Source organism: Oratosquilla oratoria, chromosome 9 (assembly GCF_046742065.1).
Source record: "Oratosquilla oratoria isolate Oo_2021 chromosome 9, ASM4674206v1, whole genome shotgun sequence".
Taxonomy (NCBI): Eukaryota; Metazoa; Arthropoda; class Malacostraca; order Stomatopoda; family Squillidae; genus Oratosquilla; species Oratosquilla oratoria.
In genome coordinates, this window is record NC_134785.1 from 41,818,825 (window position 1) to 41,833,824 (window position 15,000).

Genomic DNA, 15,000 nt, shown 5'->3' on the forward strand with positions numbered 1-15,000 from the left:
AGATAACTTACGGTGAAATGAGATGAGGTTTCTGCATATATATATATATATATATATATATATATATATATATATATATATATATATATATATATATATATATATATATATACATATATATATATATGCACGTTTAGAAAATAAGAGTCTTAGGCAGTAGGTTGTAAAGTCTTGTAGATTCAAAGTTTTGCCGAAGTGTTTTGGCAAAACGATTTGGCGAAATATTTTGGCAGAGTCAGTTGGAATCAATAGGAATCTCTGAGGTTCCAGCCCATACCCCCTGGAGTTTCGACAATTTCCCTCCCAAATAATGTCTTGCTGGATCTCATAAAAAGACGCACTCATGCATGCATACACATACAAATGAGAGCGTGGGAGGGGTGAAGAACACGCGAAGATGGCTCAGAAACTAATCTATATATTTGAACGTTGTGACTCAACATGGTCTTGTTCAGGCCTCGCTCTCTCTCTCTCTCTCTCTCTCTCTCTCTCTCTCTCTCTCTCTCTCTCTCTCTCTCTCTCTCTCTCTCTCTCTCTCTCTCTCTCTCTCTCTCTCTCTCTTTCTCTCTTTAGTTTTGTTTTTTCTAAGGTTAGGATGTGCAAATGTCCTACCTGAGCGGGTTTTTTGTCCTATGGAACTCATTCACCTGTACATAGTCCTCACGGGTCAGCCTCCACTTGACACACCACCTGGGCGGTGGCTGTGAGTGTTTGTCCGGCGCTCCATCTGCATTTACCACTCTTGACCTAGACAAAAACCCACCCTATTATTGGTGTTCCCTCAGGTGTTGATGTAAGCAGATTCAACAGTTTTTATTTCTTTGCTTTACCGTTTTCTTCTTTTCTTTTCTAATTTTTTTCTGTTCTTTGTTTTGCCGTTTTTCTTCTTTTCTTTACAAATTTTCTTTTTCTCTTTTTGCTTTAATTTTTCTTTTCTTTCTATTTTCTTTACAATTTTCTTAATCCCTTTATGCAACATCTTAACGTTCTAGTGTCATATATCCGCTCTTATCCTTACGTTCTCCTATGGGAGTCTTAGCTTCTTTAGACATTGAGATTATATCAGGCGTCCAGAAACAGAGGGGCATCCCCACCATTTTGACAGATTAATATAGAGAATGCTTACACCTGTCCTAATCCAATCATTTCTCAAAACCCCGATATGTCTCAGTAATTATATTTCTTAAGGTGGCGGCACACTAAGCATTTCTCGCTAGCATGCTACTTGCTTTTGCTACTTCGTTGGAGTAGAAACGACTTCGGTTACGATCTTTTGTTTTTCAAATCTTCAAATATTAAATTATTCTTGCTTCATCTAGTGAGAAGCTGAATGACGAACTAAGAGAAGTTAAACCTAAAATACGAATGTTAAACGCACTGTTGAGATGTTCTTACGGAAGTCTAGACTATTGTAAACGAAGCCGTTTCTACTCAGACAAAGTATCAAAAGCAAGTAGCATGCTAGTCTAGTATACCGCCACCTTGACTAGAGACAGCTTTCGACAAAGACACCACCTTTGCCTTATGCGTTCAGGTAGCCAGATCGAGTTGAACATGACCGCTTGCACAAGTACACTATTATAAAGGAAGAACGTACCGACATGAGACCTTTTGGTCCACAGCTAGATCGAATGCTAAGAATAGATAGTGAAACGAAGAAAAGAATAAACAAGCGAACCAAACAATTGGCAGGATATTGCTTAGGTGTTTATCTGAATAAATCTTAAAACTTCGAACTTTACTACATTACACTGCCTCTGCAGGAAGTTTATTCCATTCGTGGACTACAAGGTTGGCAAAGTTGATTATACCCGAATTAAATCTACGTCCTGACAGCTTGAAATCGTTATTTTTTGTCTGATTCGTATTCAGGAACACCTGAAGAACATAAAAACATAAGAATGAAGGAGACTGCAAGAGACTGTAAGGCATACACCAGGCAGTTCCATGTCCATTACCACGTATCATCCCCATCCATGAAGATGTCTAACCTTTTCTTAAAACAACCAATTATTTCAGCGCTCACTACATGGCTTGTAAGTCGTTAACCACTCATTAACCATTCATTAACCTCTGTATTGGCAAAATAATTCTTGCTTGTTTATTTCTTAAATTTAAAATTGTCCAATTTAAACCCATTACCGTGAGTCCTGCCCTGTTATTCTAATATGATGACCTTGTCTGTATCACCCTTACCGATGTCGTCCTTCTCTTCACTCGAGTCTTCCTCGGAGTCGTCCTTGAAATTCTCCAACCATTTCGTCCTCGAGAACGCCCCCGCCGCTTCCGTCAACACCACCGTCAGTAGCAGCGTCAGGAGCATAAGAGTTCCCAAAGATGTAAAGCGTTGAGGGTCACCAGTTGACATCGTGAAGGAGGATGACCTGCAGAAGAAAAGTATATATTTTTTTCAACGTCCCGCACGAGCAAGTGACCGTCGTCAAATCAAAGATAATTTCTTATGTACAACAAATAATTGTAATTAGGCCAAAATTTGACATCAGATTAGAATTCCCCCAAATTCTGCCCCGAAAAGAGCGTGTGGAGAGAAGGACGTTGAAATTCGAAGACCCCCTATGAACTTTTTTGCCGTTCTAGCTGCCCTACACAACTTTCCTCTTTACCCAACATTATTATCTGGAAGCGCTCTCCACTTTCCATTCCAGCCATCCATAGATGCAGAATAGTAATAACAATTAAATCAAAATTAATGAATAGATAAATTCATGCGCGGATCATTCAAATTTCCTCTCGTTTCAAATACATCCTTCTGCTGGGTGCCATCTCATGTTGGCATTCCTGGCAACAAACGACCCGACAAGGCAGTTCGGGGTGTAACATTGATTCCTTCGATGCTACCACCCGACTAGCGGCAATGAAATTCTACCCATAACAACAAAACTTGTGGTACCTTCTGATCTTGACTGAATCAGTCATTTTATGCATTTTTCACCATTTCATCGCCCATGGTGGTATTTTTTTTTTTTTTTTTTTTTTTTCCAATAGTCTTACGGTTTCACCAACGATTTTTCTAATATGTTTGTCGGTTGACAAGATATCTGTGACCAACATTCCCAGGTCTTTATCGATCATGCTTTTGTATTTTAATCATTTCCCATTGAGAATTTCATTGGTGATCTTTATTGAGCTTTTACTCATCTCCAACACTTTTCATTTCGTTTCATTTTCATTTCACTTTTTAACACTTTCCATTAAAGTTAACTTTTCATGGCTCACTCCATGAATATGTATTGTCTACGGTACATCTTTAAAATATTACAGTATTATAGAGCTTTTATTCATTACAAAGGATTACAAAGTCTGAGAATGCCGACAGGAGACCTTTTGGTCCATAACTAGGTCGGACGCGAAAAAATATGATAATGATAAATAAAAAATATGTATTATAAATAATAATAAATAATATAAATAAATGCATAAGTATAGTTAAATAATAAACAATCAGGTAAATAGTGAATAATAATAAATTGGCAGATAACTAATAATAAATAAATAAAAATCAAGCAAATAGTAATAAACAAACAGACAAATAATAAACACATAAACAAATAATATAATATAAATGGCAGGCATTACAGCATCTTGCATAGGTGTATATCTGAATGAATCTTAGAGCTTCGAACTAAACTATATTGCACTACCTCTTCAGAAAGTTTATTCCATTCATTAACTACACGGTTGGTGAAGTTGTTTCTACCCACTTCCAAATTAAATCTATTTCCGGACAGTTTGAGATTACTATTTCTCTTCGGATTCTCATCATCGGGTTGTCACTTGATGTTGTCAATTCCCTTTAGAATCTTAAAGATCTGTATCAAGTCACCTCTGAGTCTACGCTTTTTCAAGGAAAACGGATTCATATGTTTTAGTCGATTTTCGTATTATTTATTTTTGATATCTGGAATCAGTTTTGTGGCTCGCCGTTGTACTTTTTCCAATCTGTCAATGTCTTTAATGAGATTCGGTGACCATAAGGAAACAGTATATTCCAAATGTGGATGAACTAACGATTTATATAGCTTGTTAATGAGTGATGGACTTTTGAAGTCAAAAGATCGCGCAATCAGTCCTAGAATCTCATTTGCTTTCTCAGAGGCTGAAATACACTGCTTAGATGATTTGAGATCGTTACTGATAATTACGCAGAGATCCTTTTCACTATCCACATTTGTTAACGATTTTCCAAATAACTTGTAATCGTACTTACTGTTATTTTTACCTATGTGCACTACCTTGCATTTACTTGTGTTAAATTTCATTAGCCACTTTTCAGACCATTGCTGTAATCTATCTAAATCTTCTTGAATATCTAATTGATTTAAGTGATCATTTGCCATTCCGCACAGTTTTTTTTATCGTCAGCAAATTTGGAGACAATAGATTTTAGTCCATAGTCCATATCCTTCATATATACTATGAATAGAAGTGGCCCAAGAACGGAACCCTGAGGAACTCCACTCGTAACACTTTTCCATCTAGAAGTTTTGCCATTTAAAACAACTCTCTGTTTTCGATCATTCAACCAATTACTAGTCCAGCTTAATAGGCTACCACTTACTCCATGTGAAGCTAATTTAGTAAGTAGTCTTTTGTGGGGACGGTATCAAAAGCTTTTGCAAAGTCTGAATATATTAAATCTATATTGTTTCTTTTGTCATAATTCGAGATGACTGTTGTAGAATTCGAGTAAGTTAGTCATGCAAGAATGTTTCCGTCTGAGTCCATGCTTGCTATCATTTATCAAACAGTTACTTTCTAAATTATGCTCGATATCATCTCTGATGATAGTTTTCATCCTTTTTCCTACGACTGAAGTCAAACTTATAGGCCTGTACTTATTTGTTTGTTTGTTTGTTTTTTGTCACCTTTTTGAATGTGGGAGTAACATTAGCTAGCTTCCATTTTCTTGGGACATCTCCGGGTATGATGGATTTCTTGAAAATAATTTGTAATGGAACAACAATCTCATTTTTCATTTCCTTTAAGATTCTTGGATGCCAACCGTCAGGCCCTGGTGTTTTATTAACTTTGAGTTTCTATATACACCTTTTAATTTTTTCTTTTGTTATATTTACCGTAGTGAGTAAGTTCACCCTAGATTTTTCACAGGTTTCGGTTTCACTTTGAGGTGCCTCGTTTACAAATACTGAACTAGAATAGTTGTTTAAAATATCACACATTCCCTCATTTGAATTTTCAAGTTAACCGTCAGCATATAATAGTGGGCCAATGTGATTCCTAATAACCTTTTTATCTCTAATGTAACTACAGAATTCTTTGGGATTCTCTTTGGATTTATCAGCGATATTCATTTTGTATTGTCGTTTTCGTTTTTTATTGTCTTTTTTAGATATCTCTATTATTACATAACTTTGATAGTCATTAGGTGTACCCTGTTTTTAGCAATAATTTTTTTTTTTTCAGATTCGTTGTCAAGCCATTTTGGACGAGTCTGATTTGGGGGTTGTCTGTTCTTAAACGGAATGTAAGTATGAATCCTCTTAGTAAGCGTATTTTGAAGCATTTTCCACATCTGATCTACAGGTCTTTCGCTTCATTTTGCCTCCCAATCTGTAAACTGAATCTCCTGACGTAGTTCTATGAGCTAAGCTTTTCTGAAATCGGGTATTTTAGAAACACAAGTATCTATTCTAAAATTTTTAGCAGTTTGAATCTAAATTGTGATCGCTACTTGCAATAGTTTCACCAACTTCTACACCGGTTATCATGCTTTCGCAGCTAGTGATCAATAGATCGAGTAAGTTTCCATGTCTTGTGGGCTCTTTTACATGCTGAACTAAGTAACTGTCATAGAGAAAATCTATCAAGCAACTACTTATATGGCCATGTCCAAGGGTCATCCAATTAATGTCAGTAAAATTGAAATCACCCATTATCAATAAGTCCCGGTTGCAGAAACTAGACAGTTCTTGAAACAATAGTTTATCGTCTGCTAATAATAATGTTTTTGGTCCATATATTACGTTTTTCATTTATTGCAGTTAAAGTTCATTTTTCATGACTGGTTCAAGGAATACATATTACCTACGGTAGATCTTTATTAATTTACATTCTCCTCATCTTTTATTCCTCCTTTGCACCGTCTGCAGACATGTTAATGTAGCTTACCGTGCCTTCCTTCGTATCATTTACATACATCAAGAATATTACAGGTGCCAGCACCGACTCTTGTGCGACTTTGCCGGTCACCGCCCTCCATCCTGACATCTCGTTCTTCATTGCACACACACACAGCACACACACGTTCTTCATTGCTCTTTCCGTCTCGACCCACCTCTATCTAATACCCTCTTTCTCATTCCCACCTTCACCCTCCTCTCTCTCTCTCTCTCTCTCTCTCTCTCTCTCTCTCTCTCTCTCTCTCTCTCTCTCTCTCTCTCTCTCTCTCTCTCTCTCTCTCTGTCTCTCTCTCTCTCTGTCTCTCTCTCTCTCTCTCTCTCTCTGTCTCTCTCTCTCTCTGTCTCTCTCTCTCTCTGTCTCTCTCTCTCTCTCTCTCTCTCTCTCTCTCTCTCTCTCTCTCTCTCTCTCTCTCTCTCTCTCTCTCTCTCTGTCTCTCTCTCTCTCTCTCTCTGTCTCTCTCTCTCTCTCTCTCTCTCTCTCTCTCTCTCTCTCTCTCTCTTTCTCTTTCTCTTTCTCTCTCTTTCTCTTTCTCTCTCTCTCTCTCTCTCTCTCTCTCTCTCTCTCTCTCTCTCTCTCTCTCTCTCTCTGTCTCTCTCTCTCTCTGTCTCTCTCTCTCTGTCTCTCTCTCTCTCTCTCTCTCTCTCTCTCTCTCTCTCTCTCTCTCTCTCTCTCTCTCTCTCTCTCTCTCTCTCTCTCTCTCTCTCTCTCTCCTCCCCCTCACTCATTCTCTCTCAACTCACCGAAAACAAAAGAACAACGACATTATACCTAAGTGGTCTGAGACCTTCTTTATATTCAAATCTCACATCAACACCGATGCTCATTTGTCCAGACGACAAGGAGCAAACGAGGATCAACATGCATTAGAACTCAGCAAGACAAGACAATAGCTTAAGAAAAATGATGAAATTTCTACAAGGGAAGATCGAGGTATATGTCTGAGAATCTGAGCAGAACAGACGAGGAAGTTATAATGTTCCTGACACCAGTCCAGTATCAAATGGTTGTTGAATGTTCTTACATGCATGCATATTGAGGGACACATTCATTTGAAACAAGGTATCGATCTGTCTAGTTCCCTTTCAAGCTGGGGTCCGCTGTAGGCCAAATGTTGTCCACGCAGGCACAACAAAAATACAAAAATAGAAATAAAATAGATAAATAGATAAGTATAAAGTGAAATGAACGACAACGCATATTATCAGGCTGTTTCCTTTATGTCTTTGCCAGATGTTCCCACCCCGTTTCTGCACACTTATGATATGCTGTCTCTCAGCATCCTGGAAACCTTTCCAACACTGACTAATCATCCACTAAGTACCGCTGATTTTCTGTCCGTGGCCCCATCCAGGTGTTGCTTGGCTAATAGAAATGATAGTTGGGCCCCACTAGCACTCTTCCTTGTTGAAATCCCTCGGTGCCAAGACTGGTTCGAACTGCCGCCGCCAACTGATTTTATTCAATTTTATTCAACTGAGGGGAGAAGCCTTCACGTCGAAAGAGGGATGTTGTCGTTGTTATTCTTTTGTTGATCTTGTCGTTTTGTTATTCATGTCATTAATCTTGTTGTTGCTGTTTTTGTTGTTGTTGTTGTTACTGGTGTTGTTGCAGCATCCAACGCCAGACGGTTCTGTTCATTCGAAGTGCGGCGGAACCGCCCACGCCCTGACCGTTGTCTACTCTCCATTTGATCATACCTTGCCCCATATTAGTGTTTGTGTATGTGATTGTGTGTGTGTGTGTGTGTGTGTGTGTGTGTGTGTGTGTGTGTGTGTGTGTGTGTGTGTGTGTGTGTGTGTGTGTGTGTGTGTGTGTGTGTGTGTGTGTGTATGTGTGTTTGTGTGAGTGTGTGTGTGTGTGTGTGTGTGTGTGTGTGTGTGTGTGTGTGTGTGTGTGTGTGTGTGTGTGTGTGTGTGTGTATGCGTGTGTGTATGCGCGTGTGTGTGTGTGTGTGCGTACGTGTGTGTGTTTGCATGTGCATGTGTGTGTGTGTGTGTGTGTGTGTGTGTGTGTGTGTGTGTGTGTGTGTGTGTGTGTGTGTGTGTGTGTGTGTGTGTGTGTGTGTGTGTGTGTGTGTGTGTGTGTGTGTGTGTGTGTGTGTGTGTGTGTGTGTGTGTGTGTGTGTGTGTCAGAGGGTCTCCTAATGCAAGCAAGGTGCCTCTTGTGTCCTTTGTCGGAGGAGGCGAACGGCACGTTGCCTCTTAACCCGATGACGTCATACAAAACATAAACAAAATGAGACACGTCAACGCCTTCTGACTTTATCACACTGGGCTATTTTCCCTTCAACTCCTAGAGGGAATCTGATATGCTAGAGGAAAATACTTTTCCTCCAGAATATCAAATTACATTATATGTATATTTCTTGAGAAAACAAAATAGTTCGCCATAGTGATTTTACGGCGGAAAAAGTTCTGGAGGTGGACGGTACCGCCGATGAATTGGAAGTTGGAGGAAAATTTGCCCAGTGTGATAACTCCTTAATCATGCCGTAGCTCAATGGCGTCCTCATGGCAACTACGAATCTCTAAACACGTAAGAAATAAAATTGCCCAATATATATATATATATATATATATATATATATATATATAGATATACATATATATATATATATATATACATATATATATAGATAGATAGATATAGATAGATAGATAAATAGATATACTATATATATATTTATATATATATAGATATACATATGTATATATATAGATATATATATATGTATATATATATATATATATATATATATATACATGTATGTGTATATATATATATATATATATATTATATATATGTATATATATATATATATATATATATATATACATATAGATAGATAGATAAATAGATATACTATATATATATACACATACAATTTTTACGCGTTTTTTCACAAATATAACTCGTACTACAACTTGTTACGTTCATGCTTATTATTTGATTATCTACTTTTATGTATATATATATATATATATATATATATATATATATATATATATATATATATATATATATATAATTTATTGTTTATTGTTTATTTATGACAGTAGTTTATGACTAAATGCGTGAAAGTAGTTTTTGTGGCTGACTCTCATGAGGACAGACCGGTGGCGGCACACCAGGCTAGCATGCTCCTTGCTTTTGTTACTCCGTTTGATTGGAAACGACTTCGGTTACAATATTCTAGAGTTCCGTAAGAACATCTCAACAGTGTGCCTAACATTCGGAGAGGCTCAAATTTCCTTAGTTCGTCAAACAGCTTCTTACTAGATAAAGCAGGAGTAATTTGACATTTGAGAAATTTGGAAATTTGAACAAAAAAATTATCATAAGCGAAGTCGTTTCTACTCCAGCGAAGTAGCAAAAGCGAGTAGCATGTTAGCGAAAAATGTCTAGTGTGCCGCCGCCACTTTTAGTTGGTCCGAAGAGTAACGTCTTTGTAGGATTCACGTTAATTCACTTCACAAAACGTCGTTCAAAGACATCGAATTGCTAGATTCCTGATTTCTCTTTTGTTTTTCTTTTTCGTTTATTTTTCTAACACCTAAAGGCTTTGCTCAGACGTCCCCTTCTTATCTGGATCCGTTTTTATTTTCATTAAATTGCTGCATTAACGTCACATTAAAAAAAACAATAACAAGAGAATCGAAAGGCATAATTTTATTTTATTTTTTCTAATGTTCTATTTTTATCATTTCGATTGTTTAGATTTACTAATACACACTGATTCGCCTGGCCAATGTTTCTTAAAGTAGTTAGTGCATTTGTATAACATTTGGCTTGAATTCCAATCTATGCTGTGGTCTTTTATATATCAAAATCATGAACAACTAGTTCGTTGTTAGTGTTTCCTAAACAGACACACATTCAGCGATCCGAGATCGAGTCCCACCCAGGGCTGAAAAAAAAACAGCATCGCTGCACTGCCAGCCACCACTCCAACTTTGGTGGGCAAGGAGTTGTGTGTGTGTGTGTGTGTGTGTGTGTGTGTGTGTGTGTGTGTGTGTGTGTGTGTGTGTGTGTGTGTGTGTGTGTGTGTGTGTGTGTGTGTGTGTGTGTGTGTGTGTGTGTGTGTGTGTGGTGTGTGTGTGTGTGTGTGTGTGTGTGTGTGTGTGTGTGTGTGTGTGTGTGTGTGTGTGTGTGTGTGTGTGTGTGTGTGTGTGTGTGTGTGTGTGTGTGTGTGTGTGTGTGTGTGTGTGTGTGTGTGTGTGTGTGTGTGTGTGTGTGTGTGTGTGTGTGTGTGTGTGTGTGTGTGTGTGTGTGTGTGTGTGTGTGTGTGTGTGTGTGTGTGTGTGTGTGTGTGTGTGTGTGTGTGTGTGTGTGTGTGTGTGTGTGTGTGTGTGTGTGTGTGTGTGTGTGTGTGTGTGTGTGTGTGTGTGTGTGTGTGTGTGTGTGTGTGTGTGTGTGTGTGTGTGTGTGTGTGTGTGTGTGTGTGTGTGTGTGTGTGTGTGTGTGTGTGTGTGTGTGTGTGTGTGTGTGTGTGTGTGTGTGTGTGTGTGTGTGTGTGTGTGTGTGTGTGTGTGTGTGTGCGAGAGAGAGTGTGTGTGTGTGTGTGTGTGTGTGTGTGTGTGTGTGTGTGTGTGTGTGTGTGTGTGTGTGTGTGTGTGTGTGTGTGTGTGTGTGTGTGTGTGTGTGTGTGTGTGTGTGTGTGTGTGTGTGTGTGTGTGTGTGTGTGTGTGTGTGTGTGTGTGTGTGTGTGTGTGTGTGTGTGTGTGTGTGTGTGTGTGTGTGTGTGTGCATTACCCATACATCGGGCCACATATGAGCTCTGAGCTCTCATCCGGAAGGGTAATGTCGATCACGTGTCCAACCCATGATCCAAGACCATGGTGGTGAATCACACACATGCAGGCTTGTGATTCAACTTGCTAGTGACCTTCCCCACCGGACCCATGGACCAAAATCTTAGTTGCATCCCTCTCAAGACCTTCCTTTGACTCTAATCGGCCATTCAAGAGCTCTCATTGACTCGAATCGGTCCCACTGCTTCAAAGGGTCCCATTGTGTAAACAAAATATCCCCGTCTCTACGATGTCACTGTCTTTTATTTTTATTTTTCTAATCTCTCCCGTTGACCAGCGGTCGAGATGCTGGGTGACCCGTCATCCATAAGGAGCTAAGATGAGAGGGCGGGGGTGGGATGGGAGCGGAATGAGTGGGAGTGGGTACATGCCTTTGACTTGGCTACCTGCCTTATAAGGGGGAAAAAGCTCTTGGTATATCGACAGACAGATCATCTCTTCCGCTGAGGGAAAGATGAACTAAAACATAATTTCCGTAAACGAAGACCTCATTGTGGTAAATCTTCCCTTCAGATAGATAAAATAATTTAGTATTTACACGAATAATGCTATAACAAAACTTGTAAATTACATCTGTCGGGTCCCTCTCAGAGTCAGTCCACTGACGCTGTAGGCTAACGAGTAACAACAACAACCATAATAATAACAACAACAGAAACCGCTATACCAACAACAACTCATGTAACCTCAGCCCTCTTATCTGACACAATTCTCTCTTTTGGAATATAATCTATAAGTAGACCTTAATCGTTTAAAACCGCCTTACAGGGCTAACCATGACAGCTTAATCAAGATTACTTATTAAACCTCGTTGTCTTACATTTTTCTCTGAAAGGATTTTATTTTATTTTATTTGTTTATTTATTTATTCATTTATTTATTTATTTATTTATTAATTTTTTTTTTTTTTTTTTTTGCAAAAAAAAAAATGGACGCTCCATATTCGGTGCTAGACACTGCGTTGAGTGGAACAGAGCAATGAGTGTCATTAAGTTTCGTTCAAATAAGGATCAGAGTCCAAATCCTAGATGAATGATAAGAAAATAAACGAAAAATAATGAAATGAATGAATAACTAAATAAAATAGAAACAAAAATAGATAAAAATGAACGATAAGGTAAATACAAATTAAAATGTATATATAGAATAAGAAATAACTAAATAAAATAGAAAAAAATATGAATAAATGTCCCCCCCCAAAAAAAAGTCCCTATGTTTCATTGAACCATCAATCGTTTAGGGGTAATTTCCAACTGAATGGAATCGTCTGACGGCAGCAGCCAGAATAAAATGAAAAGAATCTCCCCAAGGTACGTTGGGGTCGCTTGCCAGTGAACGAGACAACCCAACGAACGACAACGCCATCAAAATGTAACGAATTTCAGGGGACGGAATTGGTAATCAGCCGATTTTTCTCTTGATTGTATATTTTCTTGTGTACACGCGCTCGTATATGTGTTCTTATGTGTGTGTATTTACAGACTTGTAGTATACGGAGTTGGAGCTGTGCTCATGGTGCCCCGTCTATTTGCTTTTATAAAAATTTGCCTCAGGTTTGTTTTGTACTGTTGGTCTGGGTTATGTTTTCATCCAATTTCTCCCATAAGTCTACACATTTACGTGCAAAGCTATACAGTACTTCCTAACATATTTCAGACAAGTGTGTGTGTGTGTGCGGGCGTTTACCTTATTATATTACCTAATTGTAGTACACAGGAAAGGAGCCACGCTCTTATGCACCACCCCGTTTTCTCCACCTATTATATCTACGAGAGTTTTCAGTTCGCTCACAGTCTCAGCTTAGGATTGATCAGCTTAGATCAGGATTGGCCAACCTTTTTAATTGTCCTGCCAAAATCAGCCAAAAATTCTATGCATCATTTTCTCGCGTGCCAACGGAGTAGAATAATAGGCCTACATGGAGAGCATGGGCCCCCTCGGCACCTCCCTCCCAGGAGGGCCCCAATCCGCCGCCAAGCGCAGCATGCGGTGACCAGTGGCCACACAGAAGGAAGTTGGAGATTTGCTACACAGAAGGAAGTTGGAGATTGATTAGTTATCTTTTTAAGGTTAACTCTGGGCTTCGCGTACCGGGAAATATTCATGAGTGTGTCAGGTGTTTTGAAGGCGTGGACTGGATCATCTTTGAAATCTAGACTATGCTAAGGGTCACCTGTATGGTAAACTGTGTTTTTTTATATCGGTTGGGCATGTGGCCGTTACATCTAGACTAGTGGTTCTCAACCATTGTCACTCCTCCCTTTTCATAAATTCTCAACATTCGTGTGGCTCCCCTTCATTGTTCTCCCAACTAACTAATAATAATAATGATAATGATAATAATAATAATATATGATGATGATGATGATGATGATAATGATAATGATAATATGTTGATAGAGACACCATTTGCTTTTTTACAAAGTTGACAATCATAATTATCTTCTCTTAGTACCGATTTTTTTTCAGGTTCCTCACATTACATAGAAATTATAATTTGTAATAGCAGGCCATGCCCCTCTTCCCACCCCCCTAAATTCTTGTCATGGACCCCAGGGATATGTTTTCGTTTTCAGCTGGTTCCCATGACGACTCCCCGCTCATCTCAGCCCATGAGATTTTATCCGCCACTTTTATTTTCTTTTTTAACCTACACACCAAGATCATGCCACTCTTTTTTTTAATGATAGCAGGGCCAGTTCTACTCGTCTCCCTTTGTAGGGTTTGTCTGTAGAGAGGGGAAGTTATCTGGTTCCTCCTCTTTTGTGGGAACCAGAACGCTGATGCATACTATAATCTTGGACGGATTAGATCATCTGTGATGTTTTCACTCCATTTCTACGTCCATGTAATATATCTATGTGTGTGCTTACCTAATTGTAATTACATAATTATACTATACAGGAAAAGGAGGAATGATTGTTGGGTACCGTCTCTTCCTCTTCAGTTTATCATATACAGTTCCACCTTAATCTATATATGTGTGTGTGTGTGTGTGTGTGTGTGTGTGTGTGTGTGTGTGTGTGTGTGTGTGTGTGTGTGTGTGTGTGTGCAGAAGAACTACAAAGAATATAACTTTCACCATACTGAAGAACTGGCTAATATTCGAAGCGACATCCAGCGAATATAAGTAAGAAAAAAATCTGCGTCCATAGAGAACCCACCTGAAGCAGGTGACAGACCCTTTATGTAATCCACTTGTAAAGTCTTCCTGGTGCTCCACTTCTCAGGTTCTTTGGCCCTGGACCACCTCCTTGTCCGAACTCTTCAGAGGCTTCTCGCTGGCCCTCGACTTCCTTTTTGTCCGGACGCTTCAGAGGCTTCTGGTAGGCTGTGCGTTCCCGCTGACTTCTCGAGGGTCACTGAGATGGGCGTGTGTTCCTCCGCCTCGACGTTGACGTCATGGAAGAAGTGAATACCCTCCTGTGTGTGGGTTGTTGGCAACCACGAAGCACCCGCTTTCTGTAAATCAGGAAGGCGTCTTGGAACACCATTCGCTTATCTTCTTATGCTTCCCACATCAAGTGGACTCTGATAACGCGAGACCGACCTAAGTCTTCAGCTTTTGTTTTCTTAGGAGAAGAAGATTCTGCCTCTCTACCAGAAGAAAGAAAACGGGGAACGAAACTCTTCTTTGTGGTGACTTACTTCTTAGATTTTGTTCCAAATAATATAAAACAATTTCATGCGGGTGAAGTCGACCCCATATAAAACGAGGTCTCTATTATTTAAGACCCTTTTTTCCCCTAACTTCGTCCCTTAACTGAATAAAAGCTTGCAATATGAGTTGGAGTACTGATATAAGAAGACCGTGTTACCTTATTGATGGGAACAAAAGAAGAATTTAGAGCCCTGAAGCAAGGGAGGAGAAGGCGCTTTAGAGGCGCTGGCAAACAGGTTTGGCTGTAAAAATCTTTATCGCCTGATTCTGTTACATTCTCAAAGTTATAATAAGGTTTAAAGCTCGAGTTCAGTAGGTATGTATGATATCAAATTCTACTCAAAAAGGATCTGATCTTATTGCTAC

At 39.0% G+C, this 15,000-nt stretch overlaps 1 protein-coding gene across 1 annotated transcript in view; it reads right to left on the minus strand.

Moving 5' to 3' along the window:
• Nucleotides 1–14,356, minus strand: part of LOC143027927 (uncharacterized) — a 27,180-nt gene extending 12,824 nt beyond the window's left edge. The window contains exons 1-2 of the mRNA XM_076189574.1: nucleotides 14,138–14,356; nucleotides 2,197–2,384 (exon numbers count right to left, since the gene is read on the minus strand). Coding sequence (XP_076045689.1) covers nucleotides 2,197–2,368 — 172 coding nt within the window. The 5' untranslated portion in view covers nucleotides 2,369–2,384; nucleotides 14,138–14,356. The remainder of the gene's footprint in view (nucleotides 1–2,196; nucleotides 2,385–14,137) is intronic.
• Between the last annotated feature and the right edge of the window lie 644 nt (nucleotides 14,357–15,000).